This window comes from Xenopus tropicalis, chromosome 7, assembly GCF_000004195.4.
Source record: "Xenopus tropicalis strain Nigerian chromosome 7, UCB_Xtro_10.0, whole genome shotgun sequence".
Classification (NCBI taxonomy): domain Eukaryota; kingdom Metazoa; phylum Chordata; class Amphibia; order Anura; family Pipidae; genus Xenopus; species Xenopus tropicalis.
Genome location: NC_030683.2, coordinates 33,792,584 through 33,812,258, shown reverse-complemented (window position 1 = coordinate 33,812,258; position 19,675 = coordinate 33,792,584). Strand labels below are relative to the sequence as shown.

The window sequence follows — 19,675 nt, the reverse complement described above, 5'->3', positions numbered from 1 at the left end:
CTTTGCAATCTGTTCATGATAAATTACCTGAACATTTTCCGCCCTTGACCTGCTAGCTCCCATTGCAGGAGTGGAATCTCAACACTTCAATATAATTTCAACCGTTCAAACTATACAATAAAAAGAAACTGAAGTGAAGCTATTCCTCAGCCACTGTGCTACCATGAAGGTCCAAGGCTTGGGCATGTATGAAGGAAATGCCCCCCCCCCCCATCTAAAGTAATTTCTGCACAATACAAAATCATTATCAATTAATTATTATTAATTAGGCGTGGGAGCCAAAGGCTTTGTACCAACACAGAGCTATAAATGTATTTGCCGCTGCACTTTTTGTAAGAGCAGGAATCCTTGGTGTCTCTAAAACAAGATCCACGATACTCATTGTATCACAGTAAAAGAAACTGCAAAAGTAAAAATGCTAAGGTTGTGCCATATGGGATGCTCCATTTTAAAGAGAAATAAGACAAACTAGAATAAAATATTTGGCTTCCCTGAATACTGAATGACTCTGTCTTATAATAGGTTAAATAAATAAATATAATATAAATGTATACACTGAACTTTAAAAACCATCATGAAGGATTAATAGAATAATGAAAAAGAATGTATTTCAGTTCCATTTATTCCTATATGAGGAATTTTATTTTTATTCAGAACTGTATTTTGAACGGTATTGGTACGTGACTGAGTATTAAAAGAGGAGGAATTAATTCAAAACTTAAAAGGAAAAAAATCTATTCATTAAACCTCAGCATCCATTATACACATGGATTTAGCTTGCAGTACTTCCCAGGCAGCAATGGCAGAGAACACCACAGGTTGTTAACATGAAACAAAACATTTTTTCTCCCAAATTGACTTTACTTGTATTAAAAAAAGGTGTTTTTTTATCAATGTTACCAAATGCCTAATAAAAACGAAACTTTATTTGCATTTTCTATTTCCAGAAAACCTGAAGTTTTCCTTTTGTCTAAGTATCAGTATGGGATCTATTATCCAGAAAGCTTTCCAGATAAGGGATCCTTCCACAATTTGGGTCTTCATACCTTAAGGCTATGAAAAAATTGGGTTTAGTTAACATTTTATTTGTTGGTTTTGCCCCCAATAAGGGGTAATTATATCTTAGTTGGGATCAAGTACAAGGTACTGTTTTATTATTACAGAGAAAAAGGAAAAATGTTTCAAACATATGGCAATACAAATAGTTATTTGTCTATGGGAGATCCTTCCTGTAATTCTGAGCTGCCTGGATAATGGATCTCATACTTGTATAATCTTCGCTGCACACCAAGCAGAAATCCATGACCCAATCCTACTTTTTAAAAGCTAGCTAAAAAGATATGGTCAATAATTAATATATTGTATTTATCTCTATTTTGTAAAAAGGAAGCACATTCACTTATAAAAATTAAACAGACTAAGGCAAATGCACAAAACAAAACAAGAAACAACATAAACTCCAGTGTTGCTTATTACTTGTAGTACATTGGGCCCACCTCAAGTATGCCTTACTTTGCCCTTGTAGCCCTCCCTTCCCTCCCTCCCTGCAGACCAAAATATGCAGAGGAATGTGGGGAGCTGAGCAAAACACAGGCACTCATTTATAAAAACTGGGCAAATTTGCACTTTGGCAGTAACCCATAGCAACCAATCAGTGATTACAGTTTTCCAGTCAGATGCAGGTATGACAGGTTGCCATGGGTTACTGCCCAGGTGCCAATTTGCCCAGTGTTTATAAATGACCCCCACAGTCATTTTAGAAAGAACCAAACTGCAAAATTGAATTTGCAGTTTAAAAAAAAGTAGAGAATTTTTACCCAACTCATGAGCAACCATTGCACACAGCCCATTATTTCCCTATTAGACAAAAGAGGTGGCTTGCCTCCAGCACTCAGGAGAAAAACTCAAAAGCAAGAACATTTAAATTAAAATAAAAACATAAACGCTAGGCAGACTTTAAGCAAATGAAATATAAATATAACATGATGACATAACAGCAGCAACAATGGAAGAGCACAAAAAGCATAATTTTTTAACCAATGGTGTTTGCTCAATTATCATTAAAAAAAAAAAAGTATGTATTAATGTATACAGAAGTGCAGGTTGTGTGCAAGTTAAATTCTATGGTATTTCTACTGGTCCCAATCATGTACTTACAGTAGTCAATTTCAGAATAACAATAGCAGAGAATTCAGTGCTTGTGCTGACAAACCTCCTGCATAACTGGCAACTTAATGTCCCCCATTTTGCTTATGCAAAGGACCCACCTCAGTAGCCAAAATGTGGGAGTCAACATTGCACTGACTTCGGATATGGTATCACAGTAGTCATCTTGTTTAGTGTTACCCAGTTCTACAAATGTAGGCCTCTCTGAGTAATGCTTCCCCCTTCTACTTTCCTTGGGCGCAACATTTATACAAATGAAAATCTTCCTACAGCTGAGCCCTCATTAAAACCAAATTCATTCGCCCTCGCGCATTGGAAGATGCAAAGTTTTTGCCATTTTCGTGGAACCTTGCAAAGCCTACAGTTAGATTTAGCTGAAAACAACAGAGGGATATTGGGCCGAAGCTGCTGATCCAGTTTCCCCTGGGAATATAACCGCACAAATAGCATTATGCATCTAGGTGAGTGCACTTGAGACAGGAATGCTATAGATGCATATGCACACAGGAACAGGTTTGTGTAAATACCACATTCACACCAGAGATGTTACACTCTATAGATGGTTCTACACATAACTGAGGATTGAGAAGATAGTTCAGCTGCGTCCGTAGGGATAGGTTCAGTTCCTATTTGCTTAATGCCTGGTTGCAAATTCCACAAACAAATACTGTTTCTCTCTGTGCATCTGGAGCTGGAACGAAACAAAACATTTTTTCAGATGTTTTTACTTGAAACATTGAGCCCATTATTCTTGTCACTGCCTCCATAATGTAACAATAAAACATGTTATACATTACTTGTTTGTCACAGATCTGCATTGGCTCTAGAAATACCAGACTATCAGTGGAATTATCTGCTGCTGACTGCCAGTTTCCCAACTGATGTCAATGACAGGTAGCTGCCAATGAAGATAAGTGTTTTCATCAAGCAGTTCTACTGTATCTGAAAGGCATATGGCACAAACCTGGGATATCTAATACTCCATTTTACTCATATCATCCCTCTCTCATTAAGGTTTTGACATATTAGAGCTCATCTATGACTGCAACCACAATTGCAGTTACACAAAAATGCAGACTGTTTTTGCATGCACTGATGCCATTGATTAAAGGTACAGGTATGGGACCTGGTATCCACAATTCTCAGGACCTAGGGGTTTTCTGGAAAAAGGGTTTTTCCATAATTTAGATCTCCATACCTTAAAGGAGAAGGAAAGGCTAAGTCACTTGGGGGTGCCAAAATGTTAGGCACCCCCAAGTGACTTAGATCGCTTACCTTGTACCCCGGGCTGGTGCCCCTGTTAGGAGAAAACAGCACCAGCCCGGGGTACCTGCAGCGAGCGCTTCCTCCTTCCGTCTTCGCGATGCCTGCGAAATCCGTGGGCCGGCACATGCGCAGTAGAGTGAAAAGCCAACTTCTATGTTTAAGTTCGGCTTTTCACTCTTCTGCGCATGCGCGAGCAGAGGAAGCGCTGCAGCTACCCCGGGCTGGTGCTGTTCTCTCTGAACAGGGGCACCAGCCCGGGGTAAAAAGTATGCGATTTAAGTCACTTGGGGGTGCCCCAAGTGACTTAACCTTTCCTTCTCCTTTAAGTCTACTAAAAAATAATTTAAACATTAAATAAACCCAATAGGATTGTTTTGCCCCCAATAAGGGGTAATTATATCTTAGTTGGGATCAAGTACAAGGTATTGTTTTATTATTACAGAGAAAAGGGAAATCTATTTTTTTTTTAAATTAGAATTATTTGCTTATAATGGAGTCTCTATGGGAGATAGCCTTTCCATAATTCAGAACTTTCTGGATAATGGGTTTCCAGATAAGGGATCCCATACCTGTACTGTTTTATTAGAGAAAAAGGAAATCATTTTTAAAAATTAGAACTATTTGCTTATAACGGAGCCTATGGAAAATAGCCTTTTCCAAAATTCAGAGCTTTCTAGATAACGGATGCCATTCCTTGCACTTCCCTATAGCTGCGATTAGCACCAGTGTATCTGTCTAACCTCCTCTAATAAATGGCTTGAAAGTGCATCAACTGACAGTAACTCTAGGGTGTGTCCAGGCCCAGACTGGCAATCTATGGCTTCAGGCAAATACCAGAGGGGCTGCTGTAAGATGCCATAGACAATCACTATTTATTGGGCTGCTGTGTACTTTAAATGCCAGGGTCTATTCTGTATTGCAGTCCAGACCTGTCTGCATCAGTAGGTCCAGCAGACTTTCGTCCAGTGAATAACGCATAAGCGTCATATTCATGCCAAGCGCCAGAGGTGACACAATCCCCGCACTGAAAAACACTGGGTACATTTTGTCCACTTTGTCTAAACTTGAAACCACAATTGTTAATTTTGACACAACAGATGCAACAATGGCAAATGCAATGCTGTGCTCAGCTGCAATGATGCTGGCACTGTGGATGAAAATATGGTGAACTGCATCCTTGCACTTAGAGTCCTATATGAGCCCATTGTGTGCACAGGACATTTATTTCTGCAGGGACATACCAATGAGTGGGACCAACCATAATACTGTAGATACATACGTATAGGTATACTTTACAAACTTTGCAATGGAATGTGCCTAGTGATCTAATAATGTCCCCGTTCTTATACTGAATATCACTACAAAACATGCATTGGAAAAATGTTTGTGCATACAGTTAGGCATGCCCCAAAACTACACAACAGCTAATAATAAATAGAGCATAAAATCCTCTTCAGGCACTACAACAACTTCTCATATGTACTGCTCTTCTGTCAGATTAATAACCATACAGCAGCCAGCATCGACCTGCCTAATGACAGGAGACAATGTGGAAAAGCAGGCTCAGGGCAGACAGTGGGCAGATAGTGAGATTAAGAACATTTCATCTCTTTAGATAAATGATCACTTGTCAGTTTCATACATCAAAAGTGCAGCAGTATGACTGACAGGGCTACAGATCTGTTGTACACTACACTGTCAATTTTATTTAAGCACTGTCTGTACTCAGGGCCACCTTTCAGCACAGTCTGCCTAGATATTATATTCAACCCTATCAATAAAGAGGAAATTAATTCTGCTTATAAGTTTTTTTTCCTTCTATAATAAATAGACAATACATTATAAGGGATAGAACATACATTTATACTTAATAATATTCCTAGTTTAAACTAGAGACATTTGTGTCCATGGACCCCAGATGTATCCAGTATACTCCAATGTACCATAACCCTGCCAAGATCAACCCCAATTTACCATTAACATCCAGCCTTTTAAATCAGGATATTTGGGACTCTACACCATGTAGGACAGCTGACAGATGTCCTTCTTCAAAAATCTGCAGACACTGTACCCCACTGGGGCTACTATACTACTTGTATAAGTTCAGGCATTCTTCTTTGCTTACTGCAGCAAAAGCAGTCATTTCCCAGTGTTATTATTATTTATGGAGAATGACTCAGCAACAAGGCTGTGTCCATTTTTATGCATAAATATACAAAGAGAACATGTTATGGGCACATGCTAAGCTATGCCCAATAATAGGGATGGTATCTGGACAAATCCCAGGACTTTGTGCAAGATTCAGTGAAACCAAATCTGAAACCTTTAGGTCAGGAATCCCGGCGAATCTTGTGGCTGAATGTAAAAGACGGTCAATTTAGTGCATCCCTACCTACCTACCTACCTACTACATGTTTAAGCCCACACACAAAAGGCTTCCATCTTATACCTACTGTATGTTACTAAACTGAAAATGTAGCTGTGGGTGTGATCTGTGCTTCATGTTCTTTTCACAGAAAAAGGGATTACTTTGCCCTGTTAAGAGATTCTGTGAAACATGGAAGCTAATTATCCTCCCAACGCCATGCAAAAATCTTCTTCTAACGAGTTAAATTTGTGCAGCAAACCATATTCATTTTTTTTTTGCAAATAACTTTTTACCCAAGAGAGCGAACAGATAAAGCAATTGCCTTTTTTGCCATCAATCCACTGGAGGTCACCAAGTACGACAGCAAATTAGAAATGTGTCATGGCAGTATAAATCCTCTCAAGCATCAGAGGAAATGGATGGGGAGTTACAGAAACCAATCATATAAGCCAATGCAACATCTGCTTCTGGAATCCGTGTAATAGAAAATGTTACTTAAAAGGACTTTCAGCGGGCCCTTGTGTCTACTTTATACCCTTCACCCATAACTCCTTGTGGGACTCAGACAGTATAGCCAATCAATGTTTCACACTCTGCAATCCCAACAAAAGCAAGTACAGGGGTGTAGACTGCAAGAACTGATGCCCCACATACAGAGGACACCTACTGGCTGCAGCATCTAAAGCACTTACACTGACTTTACAGAGGAATTTTAGTGTTATTTCTATGGGTCCAGGGCATGACATAATCATTAAACTTATAAATTATAATATAATGTATTTTGTAACACTTGATATGTAGAAATTTCAAGTTAAAACTCTACAACTCAGAAGCTAATGCAGATGAATCAATATTTATTTAACAAAATAAGCATCCCACTAGGAGAGGCCTATGCATTTCATGCCTAAAAGGGCACTTAATCAGAGGTTGGGATGCTATTTCTTTGAAATAAATATTAAGTGAACAAGTCTACTGTTTGCAAATTGGTAGTATTACAGCTTCTTTAAGATAAAACTTATGGGGCATGTAGGGACCTTCACTATGAGTTGCACTTTTTATACATTTACTGGTACTTTATATTTTTTAATGTTACCACATAACCTAATTTGGGTTCTAAAGAACTTTCCTTGAATACTAAGCTAGAGAGGGAAATGAGTGGCCTCAAACAAAAATGATCCCACTGTTGTAACATTAGCTAAAACAGAAAACCAGTCTGGTCAGAACGGCCCAGTCACTGCATGTAAGAGATCAACTAGCCTGGGACCGATACAGCAGCCCGCAGAATGATTGGAGAGCATAGTACTATTGAGCCATCTGTGAGTTGTATGTATGTATAATTTTATTTATAAAGCACCACAAGGGTACGCAGCGCTGTACAATCTTACAAAATACAAAATTACACACAGGACAAGTGGACAAGTGTTATAATAAATAAATACAATAAATATATATAAATGCACAGGGAATAAGTGCCATGTGGTATGAGACACAGTAGGAAGAAGGTCCCTGCCCTGTAGAGTTTATAATCTAAGTAAGCTCTACAGGACAGGGACCTCCTTCCTATGTGTGAGTTGAATACAACTAAATAAAATATCTAAATGAGCGGTTGGACTGTCCCAAAGTCTCCTTTAGAAGGGAATATATACCAAATGAAAGATAAGCAGTTGACTGATACCTACCTGTTGCCCCCATAACTGATTTGGCAACTTTGTACGAACAGCATCTCGAACACAATATATTTCCACAGTTGGTACAACTGCGCTGTAAGAGAAAAAAGTGGGATAAGCTAAAAATATGGGCTTGCTAAGACTAAAAATAAACACTTAGAAACAGGGTCTGCACCTCCAATCACTAATGACCACTGCCCCATTAACAACTGATTGTAAATTACAATGGTGCACTGTAGGCTACAAGCAATAATCCACAAAATGAAAAAAAAAACAAAAAGAAGCAGCACAGACCAATGGAACTCCAATCAATACTTTCTTAGTACCGACCCCAGTACCAAGTGTTGGTCTATGCTCCTTCTTTTTGTTTTGTTTTTATACTTTTGTAATTTTGTAAAATTGTAAAATACTTTGCATTTTGAGTTTTCAGTGGGCTGAATCCCAAATAGTTTTTTAATTAGCTCTTGTATATTTTTTCCACCTTTAACTTTCTCTCCCCTGGATTTCTATTTGGTGAGCTTGCTTATTTATGATAGGCTTTAAAATCCCATTATAAGTTTATAGATTTTAAATGCATTTTGTGTCTGGTATGCTGTAATAAAACTTTCTAGGGCTGTTCTCTTACATTTGTGGGAGATACTTCCATCAAAACGAATGTAAAAAAAAGTAAATTCTTGTTGAAAGATACTGTACTGTCACATGCAATACCATTTCTCAGCTGTTCTACTCTCTCTAGAGGCTGGCGATGACCTCTCTGCCTGTAGCACTCACAAACTATAACTTTCCCCATTTCCCCACTTTATAACAAGAGTAAAAGGGAAAAAAAAATCAATTTTAAGGACATGTCAACCCAAAAAATATGTTTTTGCCTTTAAACAATGTTGCAACGGTCAGTCTCCTCCAGCAAGACAGGTCTGTCATCTGTTGCCTTGTTTCAAATGCCAGAGCCACCAGGGCAGAGAAAAGAAAGGATAGACAAACACTGCTTTTAATAGCAGTTATTTATACAACTCATTACACATTTGTAGTGAACATTTATTTACAAAGTTGCTTAAAATACTGTTTTCCTTTATTAGGCAGAAAATTATATTCTGTGTTGACTTGTCCTTTAAAGTGAATGGCAACCACCACAGCCCTCAGAACCATCAAAATGCTTGATTGAGAGGCACTTTCCATTCACTTGAATAGGAAAAAGGCTCTTTACAGAAGGCATTTATGCTTCCTGGCGGTTACTGCTCTGACTTCTTCATTACAAGACAATGGTGATCCCAAATGATGTTCCATGAGTTCTACAGTATTTCAATATTTATACTGAATTTATATTAAGTTGACTTGATGTTTCCCCTCGCTGCACTGTAAAAGGTTTATATACTGTATCATTAGCATAAAATATATTGGAATATACTAAACAACATTACTAAATTGCAGTACAACCTCCAATATAGCATTTCTAGATTTTTTCCCACCCATCGATAGCTTTATACTGTCATCCGGAGAGCTACATTTGAGTTAGAAGGCTAGTGAGGCCTACCCTCTGGTAGTAGCTATTCAAAGAACAGATAAGTTTATAAACATACCCTTTTTCGTGTTAGTACTGAAAATGTTGCATTGCAGCCAGTGCATGTACCTACAGGAGAAGAAAAATTACATTCAATTAAAGCAGGAAGAAATAAAACTACAAATAGAAATAGATTTATTAGTATGTTCTTGCAAAGTAGTCAGCATGGCTGTGCTGCTTTGGACTGCTTAGGGTTGGAGATACAGGTATAGGACCCATTATCCAGAATGCTCGGGACCAAGGGTATTCCGGATAAGGGGTCTTTCCATAATTTGGATCTCCATAACTTAAGTCTACTAAAAAATTAATAAAACATTAATTAAACCCAATAGGATTGTTTTGCATCCAATAAGGATTATTTATATCTTAGTTGGGATCAATTACAAAGTTCTGTTTTATTTCAACATAAAAAAAGGGAATCAGTTTTAAAATTCTGAATTATTTGCTTATAATGGAGTCTATGGGAGACGGGCTTTCCGTAATTCGGAGCTTTCTGGATAACGGGTTTCCGGATAAGGGGTCCGATACCTGTATATGAAACCATAAACAAAAGTAATCAAGGAAGACCAATGCAATAAAAGAGCATTAACCCCCATAGCAGAACTGTAAACACAGTGGCTCTTTCCATATAAAAGGTGTAATTGTTGGCGGTGCGCCCGTCATTTCCTAGGATTTTTGAGCCTTGCATCTACTTCCTTCCTGTCCTAAGAAAACAGTCTAATGATGCTACAATTGGTCATCTATGCAAGTTGCAGGGCACACATAGGGGCAAATGTCAAACATTATATTTAAGAGAACTGCAGCAATGATTATGATAATACTAATATCTAAACAGTCTTTCAAAGAGTACAAAATAACTTACTCCTCAGTGAAAAATAATTAAATGACATTCAAATACAAAAATACTTAAATCTTCCAATAAAAATCATAGGAGAACAATATATATGTGTAGAATATCAAATTTTGGCAATATCATTAGATTAGTTGGATTCACTGGCATTACAATTTTGATAATCTTAGCAATGTTGCAAACACTGTGATAAATGCATCAGTGGTTAATAGTCATATAATGTATCATGTAAATATGGAGGCACCTATATTTGAGCATCTTTTTGGCAGACCACAATTGTTGTGTATGATAGTTGCCTGTTTAAGTTTTGATATTTCTTTAAAGGGAAACAGAACCTTGCACACAACATGCTCTCCATTGCCCCATGAGAATAGTAACCTCAAGCTTCCTGTTTCAGGGAATCTAAATGGAGGAGATTTCTTTTTAAAAAGGGTGGGGTTTTAGAGACCACATTGTTATTGCTCCTGAGCAAATGAACATGATTTTGAAGGGCTTTTTAGCAGTTCATTAGAGTTCTGCTTTTTGACAGTACTTAAGTGCATGTAGTGTTCCTAAGGAATGTGTCATTTCTTCATTTGCCACCTGTACTGGTTTGTTTCACAGCTCGTGGATTTCTGACAATTATTTGGTCCGCTGGGGAACAGACAAAGACCCAAAGCAAATGACACAGAAAGTAGACACTACACAGGCTACAGTTGATAATAGAACTTTTTATGAGCCTGCCTTACTTTGGGCAACAATAAATCAATGAATATGTTACGTGCTGGGACCAGGCCTGAGGGGAAAAATCAGCAAATAGGCTTATATGTATATGCTACTCATTCTAATCCAGGGATCTTCAGCTTGTGGCCTCACAGGAAGATCAGTAGGTATAATGCAACACATAATGGAATTATTTATTATTCCCTTACTTGTCAGTTAACATTTATATTAATCATTGTTTCAGTTCCAAAGCAGATTTAAGATAAACTGGGAATACAGACAACTTTACCTTCCATAATAATGATGGTTACAGCAACTTGTTTGTATAGCAGAAGAATAAATTAATGAGCTACAATAAAAAAACATGATGACAATGTTGCTCTCCAGATGATGCAGAATTATAGCAATTGAAGGGATAAGGTTATTGGATTGAATTTGAAAGTTGTACAGCCAGCACGGGGCCTGTTACCTGTTGATGAGTACTTTCTTTGAATACTGGAACCTATGGTAGGACTCTGAATTTTCAATTGCAATTGAAGGGATAAGGCTGAAGTGCTCTGCAGGGTTCCACAATGAGTGAAACTGTGCAGCAGAAAGTAAAGACTCCAGAGTCTCCAGAGAACACCGTAGGCATCGGTTACAGAGCAACAAAGGGGTAATAATTGGCAAATATAGTCCAATAATAAAATAGTTGACTACTGCTAGTGCTGATCATCACAGAGTCCAGCTATGACTTCACTACTGTACTTGGCCAGTATCATGGCCTTGATGAATGAAAATCTTCATAGTCATAGTATAAAGCTAGGCATTCTGCACATAAGCAAATCTGCATGTCTGGGGACAGGATCTTTGCCCAAGTTGGCCTCTCAAATGAATCAGATCACATGGGGGCCTGTGTAGGAAAGTCCAGTTTCTAAAGCCTGACATGGTCAAGCTTCTAGACTTTTGATTAATCCCCATTTAATAACAGTTTAAGAGTTCATTAGTTTTGGTCTAAAAATCTGCTGATGAAGAGATCACTATAAAAACTCAGTTGCTACTTTTTTCTCCAAAGTGTCTCTATTTGTGCTACACGGCTTGAAGTAAAGATGCCTGAAGTCAGATAACTTAATTACGTGCAGGCTTTAAAGCAGTTTAACTGACAGGTTTACAGATCGCGTGTAATTTCTGCCCACACCCTCATCTGGAAGTATCTGTGGGGATCTGCTGATTTGATTCAAATGTACTTTTACTTTAGACCATCAATGCAGAAGCTGAATGTGTTTTTGTTCTGTTCTCTGAAACACTGGGGACAATGGATGAGTAGGTGGCAGAACTGTCAGCCCCTGCACAATAACATCATGCTCTTCCCCCCACCCCAGTTCACAAATCTCACAGCCCTCTCCAGCATTCATCACATCACTTCATTAATTTCTTATTTTGGATTTTGGGAACATTCTGAATAGCAGGATGAAATGTCAAACTGTATTTTAAACTGCTGAATGGAATAAACTCTGGAGAACATCAATAAAGCATGTTTTAGAGGCAGGTTGTCATTTCGCAGTTCAATATGTTTGCCCCAGACAGAAATTAAATTTTTCTTGCCCCATGCTGGATATGATTTGATGCCGCCTCATGGGCAGTGTAAGCCTGTGTCTCCTTTGAGCTGCCATGTATCAAAAGTGAAGCAACCAACATTAGAAATTCATAAATATTAGAGTGGGCATCAAGTAGCTTAAACAGTAAAAAACAGAAGCTGGGCATTACGGATAGCATGGATTTTAAAACATGACAATGTTAAAAATGATCTAAGCCCAGATGGGCTATAATGTATTCTGTCAACTGCAATCACAAATCAAGACAGGCAAAAGCATATTTTTGTATTCAGAATTGTCACGGTTTTGTCACATGATAAATCATGAAAATCATGGGTTTTTTCCAGCAACAAATTTGGGTATCGGTGTCTAAAAACTTGAATTGAAAAAAATCAAGCTTTTGTAAATGCCCCCTTTAAAGACTGGAAATCCATGGGGCACATGAAGGATCTCCATTGAGTTGTGTGTTGCATTAGAAGGCCAATAAAATAAATCTAGGATGGCAAAGATTAACACCCAAGGTCTACAGCTTTCCGGCCTGGTGTTTGTGGCACTGGACAAGTTGCTTTAGGAGCTTACAGGCCATGATGATCAGCACTTTCTGTACACAACCATGGAAACCATAAATGAGGTGCCAGACAATCATGCAGTAAATATATGAAAGCTTTAGTGTACAGGTTTGGAAGCATGGCTGTCCCCTGCCAAAACACTTCCCTACCTCCAGGCTGAGCAATGCAACCGTTTATTAAAATGTGTAAAACATTTAATGCTGCAGTTGGCAATCATGAAACTTATCCAGTGCAAAAAGCTAATCAGTTTATTTAAGAATATGTGTATTTACTTTTATGGCAGACTTTGCTTAGTTTACTTAAAACTAAGCCAATATTTTATACCACTCCAGACCTGACAAACTATTAAAGTAAGCAGGACAACATTAAAAAGCTGGAGAATTTCTGGTGTAAAAGTGTGGTAGAGTGTACTTTTAATGACTTCTATGTGACTGTTACAGTTCTCTAAAACGTTACTAAAGGGACACTGACACCTAGAAATGATCATTCTCCAAATGTATCTGCATAAATGATTAACTTAATGGAAGATGTATCAGTTATTATTGATAGATTCCAAACAAACCATATTAATTTTCCCATTTTCAAATTAGACCAAATCCAAACAAATTCCTCCTTTACACCATGTTGCACAATGTCTTACAAAAGTTAAAATTTTTATTCCACCAACAGATTGTAAATGGAAAGGTAATATACTTTTATATATTTTACATAACCACAGGAAATCAGACGTTGTCTCATCCTGACAGATGAACACAAAATCAAATAGAGAGTTACCCCTTGTTATGTGCCTGACATTGAATAATGGCCATGCTTTCCAAGTGCTTTGGTATAAGAGATCTGTGAATGCAATAACATCCTGCATACCTTAAGGGAGGGGCCCCCAACCTTTTTTACTGATGAGCCACACTCAAATGTAAAATCTGCTGGGGAGCAACACAAGTATGAGAAAATACCTTGGGGATGCCAAATAAGGGCTGTGATAGGCTAATTGGTAGCCCATGTGGACTGCTAGCATGCTGGAGCTGTGTTGGTTTAAACCTGTGTTTTCCAATATTTGCTTTTAAGCCAAACATTTTAAAATGGGCACTTACTTTGAGGCCACTGGGAGTAAGCAACATGTTGCTTGTGATTCACTGGTTGGGGATCTCTGCCTTAGAGTTTATTTGCCATCGGTACACGTAAAAGGGCAGAAAGTAAAGGTTCCAGTAGTGGTGTTTGTGTCTGCTACTGGTTAATCTTGTTTCCGTACAAATTGTGATTGCCTCATGAAAGAAACATACAGTAACTGGCAACAGAAAGCTGTGCTGTCTTTAAATGGGTACATCTCAAGGGGGCAGATTTACTAACATACGTATTGTTTTCTTTTCTGCGAATTGAACTTTGTAGTTCAAAGAAACCCATGTACTTAAAGAATGCTAAAACCACAACATTTTCATCATTTATTAAGTGTAGAAAACTCTAATATAAAACTACACAATCTAAAAGTTGGTGAGTTCACATAGGAGTCAATGGAAGCAGTCCTTAGAAAATATCTATTTACTTTGATGTTTTTATAGCTTTTAGAATTTTTTCAGTTGTAATCACATGAAAAATCCTGAGTAAATGTCAAGGTACTCGTATTCATTCCATGATTTGTTCATTCATGCTTTTATAATCTTATTGTTTTATAAATAAGGAGACATTTATGCTTTTTTGATGTTTTGGTAAGAAAAAACATGAAAATTACAATAATACACATTTTAATATGCCCTAAAGTGTTGCTCCTGCTTTTTGCACTTTGTAAATTGCCCCCCCCAACCCCCATATAAGTAGCTCTTTTGACTTCAAACCCCATTTTTACAACAAATTTAGTAATGGTTAATTAAAGAACTAGTAGATCACTGATGCGTATAGTATAAATGATACCAACAGACACAGTCTGTTTAGAAAGAGTAAACTGGCCCCAGTTCTGAACATTTTCACATTATTGCTGGGAGCTGTATGAGGAGACCTGATTTTCAATGTACAAATGCCAACTGTTTCCTCACTGTTAGTCCCAAGGGGAACAAGCTGGAGGGCAGAATATTTATGTTATGTCTTCACTCTGCACATATACTGATTTCTTTGGAAGACCCAGGCAAGGGCTACAAGAACAATCCATCTTCTGTTAATCAGAAGGCGTTTGTCCAGTTCTATATATTTTCCTTTTGATTATCGTATTCTTTTTTCGTACCAAGCCTCGCCAATGGGTATGTTTATCTCAGTTTCCTTTTGAACAGTACTACAATTCGTTCTTGCTCAAGCATTTATGGGTGTTGCTTGATTTAAAATACATTATATAAATACAAATTGCAGTTGCTGATAACAACTACTCAAGTGATTGACTGCAATGCTACATTTTAGAGATTAGGTAGACACTGGGGAATGTGTGGGGTGGGGCTATATCAAAGTTTTAGATATATTCTCAATATCCATTAAAATGTGTTTAACACCTTTAAAATTCCATCTATATTTTGTAAATTAGGAACAAATGCACATCAACAAAAGGTATACAGTATGCGTGTGTGCATATTTGTGCTAATATGTGAAGAAACTGAGAAATTCTAAGGGGTCAATAAGATAAAAAGAAATGTGAAGCCAAAGACTTAACCATTTTGCCAAGAAACAAAAACAGTCTTAAAGGGATGAAGTCTCTCCTTATAGTCGGCCTTGTTGATATTATCCACAGTTACTCTGGTGGGTCACAAATACTTTCAGATAACAATGTTGATTAACTTAACTCAGTGAACCCAAACCAGTGGCTTTGGGGCAACATGTTGCTCACCACACCCTTTTCATGTTGCTCCCAGTGGCCTCAGAGTAGGTGCCCATTTTTACATTTCTGGCTTGGAGGCAAGTTTTGGAAGTATAGAGACACCATTTTACTCCAATCAGAGCTTCCTGCAGGCTAGCAGTCCACATGGGGCTAACAAATAGCCAATCACTGTCCTTATTTGGCATCCCCTGAAGAATATTTTCATGCTTTTGTGGCTCACCAACACCTGTTACATCTAAGTGCAGCTAAAAAAAGGTTGAGGATTCCTTAACTATGTAATTATGTGATGTTCAACAGCAAAGGCTACAGAGAGGGAAAACAAATTCCACACCTGGCACAATACGTCTTATTGTATGAAGAATGTAAAAATAGATGGTTTTGGGTGTCCCACCACAAAGACAGTGAAACTGCATATATACAGTAAATAGATCTTAAATGTTCCAGCACACAAATGATTAAAATATAGTATGTCTTTCAAACTACCAGAGAAGTCACTATAATACTTCCAAAGGAAACTGCACGTAAGGGAATTTAGATGGAGTCACATAATTTTCGCTTATATAGCAGAGATACCTACTTATAGCCCCCTAGCAAAGAGGAAGCATATCAGGTCAATCCCGAGCAGCAGGTGCCAAAATTCCTCTTCTGTAAAAGCAATTATACATCAGGGGCAGTGCCCATAATGTTATTCCTTTTATTATCATAAAAAGTAAAACAAAGTATTGCACTTACATATAAAAGTGTCTCGAGCGCATTCAAATTTCACTTAGCAGTGCTGTTTATGCCAGGGTGCAGTGGAAATTTCTTCACTTTAGATGGAGTTCCTGGTGTCCCTACTAAGATGCATTACACCTTGTGTTCCACCCACTCGCAACAAAGACATCCACAAGGTGGAATGCATTTGAGCAGGGATGTCGGCACATATGTAACAAAATATAATTTATGTAATAATAAAAAAATCTATATTTTCTATTTTTTAATGATACAGCACTAACAGATCAATGCCTGTTTTTACACATGAAATTTTAACCTCCCTGTAATAAGCTGAGGTAACTGGCTCTGTATAAACCAAAACCCCATTTCCTCTGCTGAATTTGAAACAGGTATCTAGCAACTAAAACACAGGTTTTACATACCTACATAGGAAGTGTATCTCAAGAAATAATTTACACAGGGCAGAAACTCATAAAACACCTCAAATTGGAAGATCATTGGGTAAAAAAAATTAAGAAGAATAAGAATTAGAATTCCAGCTCCTAAAAAAGAGGGGTCTGCCACTTCTCTAAGGTGCTTTATTTCAATGGAATGGCTAAATGTAGAGCCCCAACTGTCCTGGCAGGTCCCATTTTAACCCATTTATTAAAGTTCAATATGTTTTTCAGAACATGCTGCCAAGATATGTAGAATGAGAATATTTATGTCCTATAGCTGCTCCAGTGTTTAGGAGATATCAACTAGAGAGGTTTCCTTAAAATACAACCAAATTGCAAGCTAAAGGGTGGTTGAAGAATTTCCATGCCAGTTCATTCACTTTGAGTATTTTATGTTCCAAAAAGTGAATGCATAATAAGTAAGCTGTTGGTTTTGATTAATGTAAAAAGCACATGGATTTCTAAATTGTGATAGAGTAGAAATGTTTCTTTGCAATAGGTCCTAGTGGAATTGTTGTGCCTTAACCAACAAAGTAAAATATTTCAGTTCCGAAAGGGTAATGAGAAAAAGCAAAGGGCATGTCAACAGAGAATTTATATCTGTTCTCCCATTCACTCTTCCAATAGATAAGCTGCTTTGCATTGCAGCAATAAATATCTCATTCCAGTTCTCATGAGTAACCTGGAACTTCCAATTCCAACGCCGCTATTGATTTTGCTTTCCCTTAATGTGATAGCAACACTGATGGCAAAGGAATGGCATGCATATTGATGGACGAGTTATATCACACGCACAATAAAACTGTGATTGCTTCGGAGCTGAGCTAACACAGACTGATGCGCTTGGTAACCGAATTGGCAGCAGAGTATGAATTTTTGACAAGGAAGTTTATCAAAATGTTTTTACTTCTATTAACATCATAAGCTTAATGAATTCACAGATCAGGGACTAGGACTGTGGTTGGAGTAGTAGGATACTATAAAAGGCTGTTTGTATGCATTTATAATCCAGATACTTTTTCCAGATACTATTTTTGAACTTGATTGGCATGGTGCCTACCTTGCACAGGATCGGTAAACGCATTTTTTGGCTTGTTCAGACTAGGAAACAATAAATATATTTGTGGCAGGTAAACACCTGCATAATCTATGAAGTATGATGATACGCCAAGACAAGAAAAGATGGATGCTGTCCCTCACAGCCACTGGAAGTTACAATGCACCCTTTAGCAGAGGTGGAAGATGTGGCTGCTGTGCACACAGTTCAGGAAGGAAGCAAGCATTTATCCTCAAGCTGCTGTACCATTTGCATTTAGATTTTTTGGGGAGATCAAGATCTTTGCTAACATGTCAGTCTCTCTTTAAGGGTTATGCCTGGGCAGCTGGGCTGAAGCCCCGATTTGGTCTGCTGACAGTTATGCTTTCTTCAAACCCCAATGGCTTGAAAAAATCCCAAACTCTTTGCACAAATGAAGGAAGCATCCAGGATTCACCTTGCCAAAAATTCTTTACAATTTAAAAAGCCAAGTGGAGTCTTGATACAATATAAACTATTCAATACTTTACCACCCTGCTAAAAAATTCAGTAGAGAACCAAGTCAAAATCTGGGCTCCTTGCATGGCTATTTTTCTAATAGCCCAGGCTAAAGCTGGCCATACATGCACCAATATAATCGTGTGCAACAAAGTTTCAGACCATATGTTGGCTCCGAATTATTACCCTGACAATATTCGTACCATGGTTATCGGTTGTTTAGTCACTTGGACAGGTTAGAAAATTTTTGGTGATAATATCGGTGTATGTATTACGATATCCTTGGGTGACCTACAATGTATTTCTGGAACATTACTTTTGTACAGTTGCTTTTCGTCAAGTATTAATGGTCAGAACAATTTGTTATTTTTTAATCCTACAATTTCAATCTGAATGTTAGCTTTAGATTATTGCTTTAAAACATACATCAATACCTGAACATCACAAGACAACTTCAATCTAAAAGTGTATGGTCAGCTTTAGGGTACACAACTGTTAAAGTCTAGACTCCTTCCAAAGTATCCCCAAAGGAATACAACACCTACAGGTAAATAAGGAAGAGACTGTAATTGAATAAGTGCAAGTGAAAGGCTAAGATGTTCATTCTGTTGTAAACAGGGACCAATATTTTAGCTGAGCCACAACTACTATAAATTCTTTTTTTAGATATAGGCACTCCCTTTAATGCACCTCAACTCTTTAGTCAAGTTGTCGATTCCCAAACTGTGGGGCTGCCCCTCCCCCCACCAGGGGCTGGGAGATCTAGCCTGAAGGCCTGTTAGGGCTCTGGCACACGGGGAGACTAGTTGCCCGCGACAAATCTCCCTTGTCGCTGGCGACTAATCTCCCCGAAATGCAATCCCACCGGCGAGAATGTAAATCGCTGGTGGGATGGCATACGTGGTGCCGCGATTTCCCCAAAATCGTGGTGCCGCATATGCCATCCCACCGGCGATTTACATTCTTGCCGGTGGGATGGCATTTCGGGGAGTCTCCCCGTGTGTCAGAGCCCTTAGGGTCAGTATGTATATTTGCTCTCCTGGAAGCTTAACTTTGAGGTCAGTTAGGGTGACATTTGGGGTAAACACTGATTTACTTTGCCAGATATTCTTGGCACTATAAGGAATACACCATAAATCTGTCTTCAGCTAAGGGACTTCTAAGGGATCAGCAAAGAGGAAGACTTATTAAAACCACATACCTGCCACATACCTTCTTACATTCCCCCCTTTTGCCATAAAGTGGACAATGACTTGTAATGGTTTGTATCAAGGGTGTACCATATGTGAAATGGAAAAAAGCAACCTAAAATGGCAAGCGTGATTTTAGTCTATCACTCTTTGAAAGGTGACTTTTTATAAAAGCTGTAGTGTACAAGATGGAGCCGACCTTTTGATAATTTCAACGTACCATTCATTACAAAGAAGAAAAGAAGTGTGGAAGCAGGGAAGCCAGTTTTAGTAAGAATTCACATGC

At 38.1% G+C, this 19,675-nt stretch overlaps 1 protein-coding gene across 8 annotated transcripts in view; it reads right to left on the bottom strand.

Moving 5' to 3' along the window:
• Nucleotides 1–614: 614 nt before the first annotated feature.
• zfyve27 (zinc finger FYVE domain containing 27) overlaps nt 615–19,675 on the bottom strand; it is a 73,640-nt gene continuing 54,579 nt past the window's right edge. For 7 of the 8 annotated variants that reach the window (XM_012966030.3, XM_012966029.3, XM_018095250.2 and 4 more), the window contains 3 exons: nt 9,045–9,094; nt 7,480–7,561; nt 615–2,857 (listed from right to left, as the gene is read on the bottom strand). In XM_012966030.3, coding sequence (XP_012821484.1) covers nt 2,793–2,857; nt 7,480–7,561; nt 9,045–9,094 — 197 coding nt within the window. In that variant the 3' untranslated portion in view covers nt 615–2,792. 8 annotated transcript variants of the gene reach the window in all.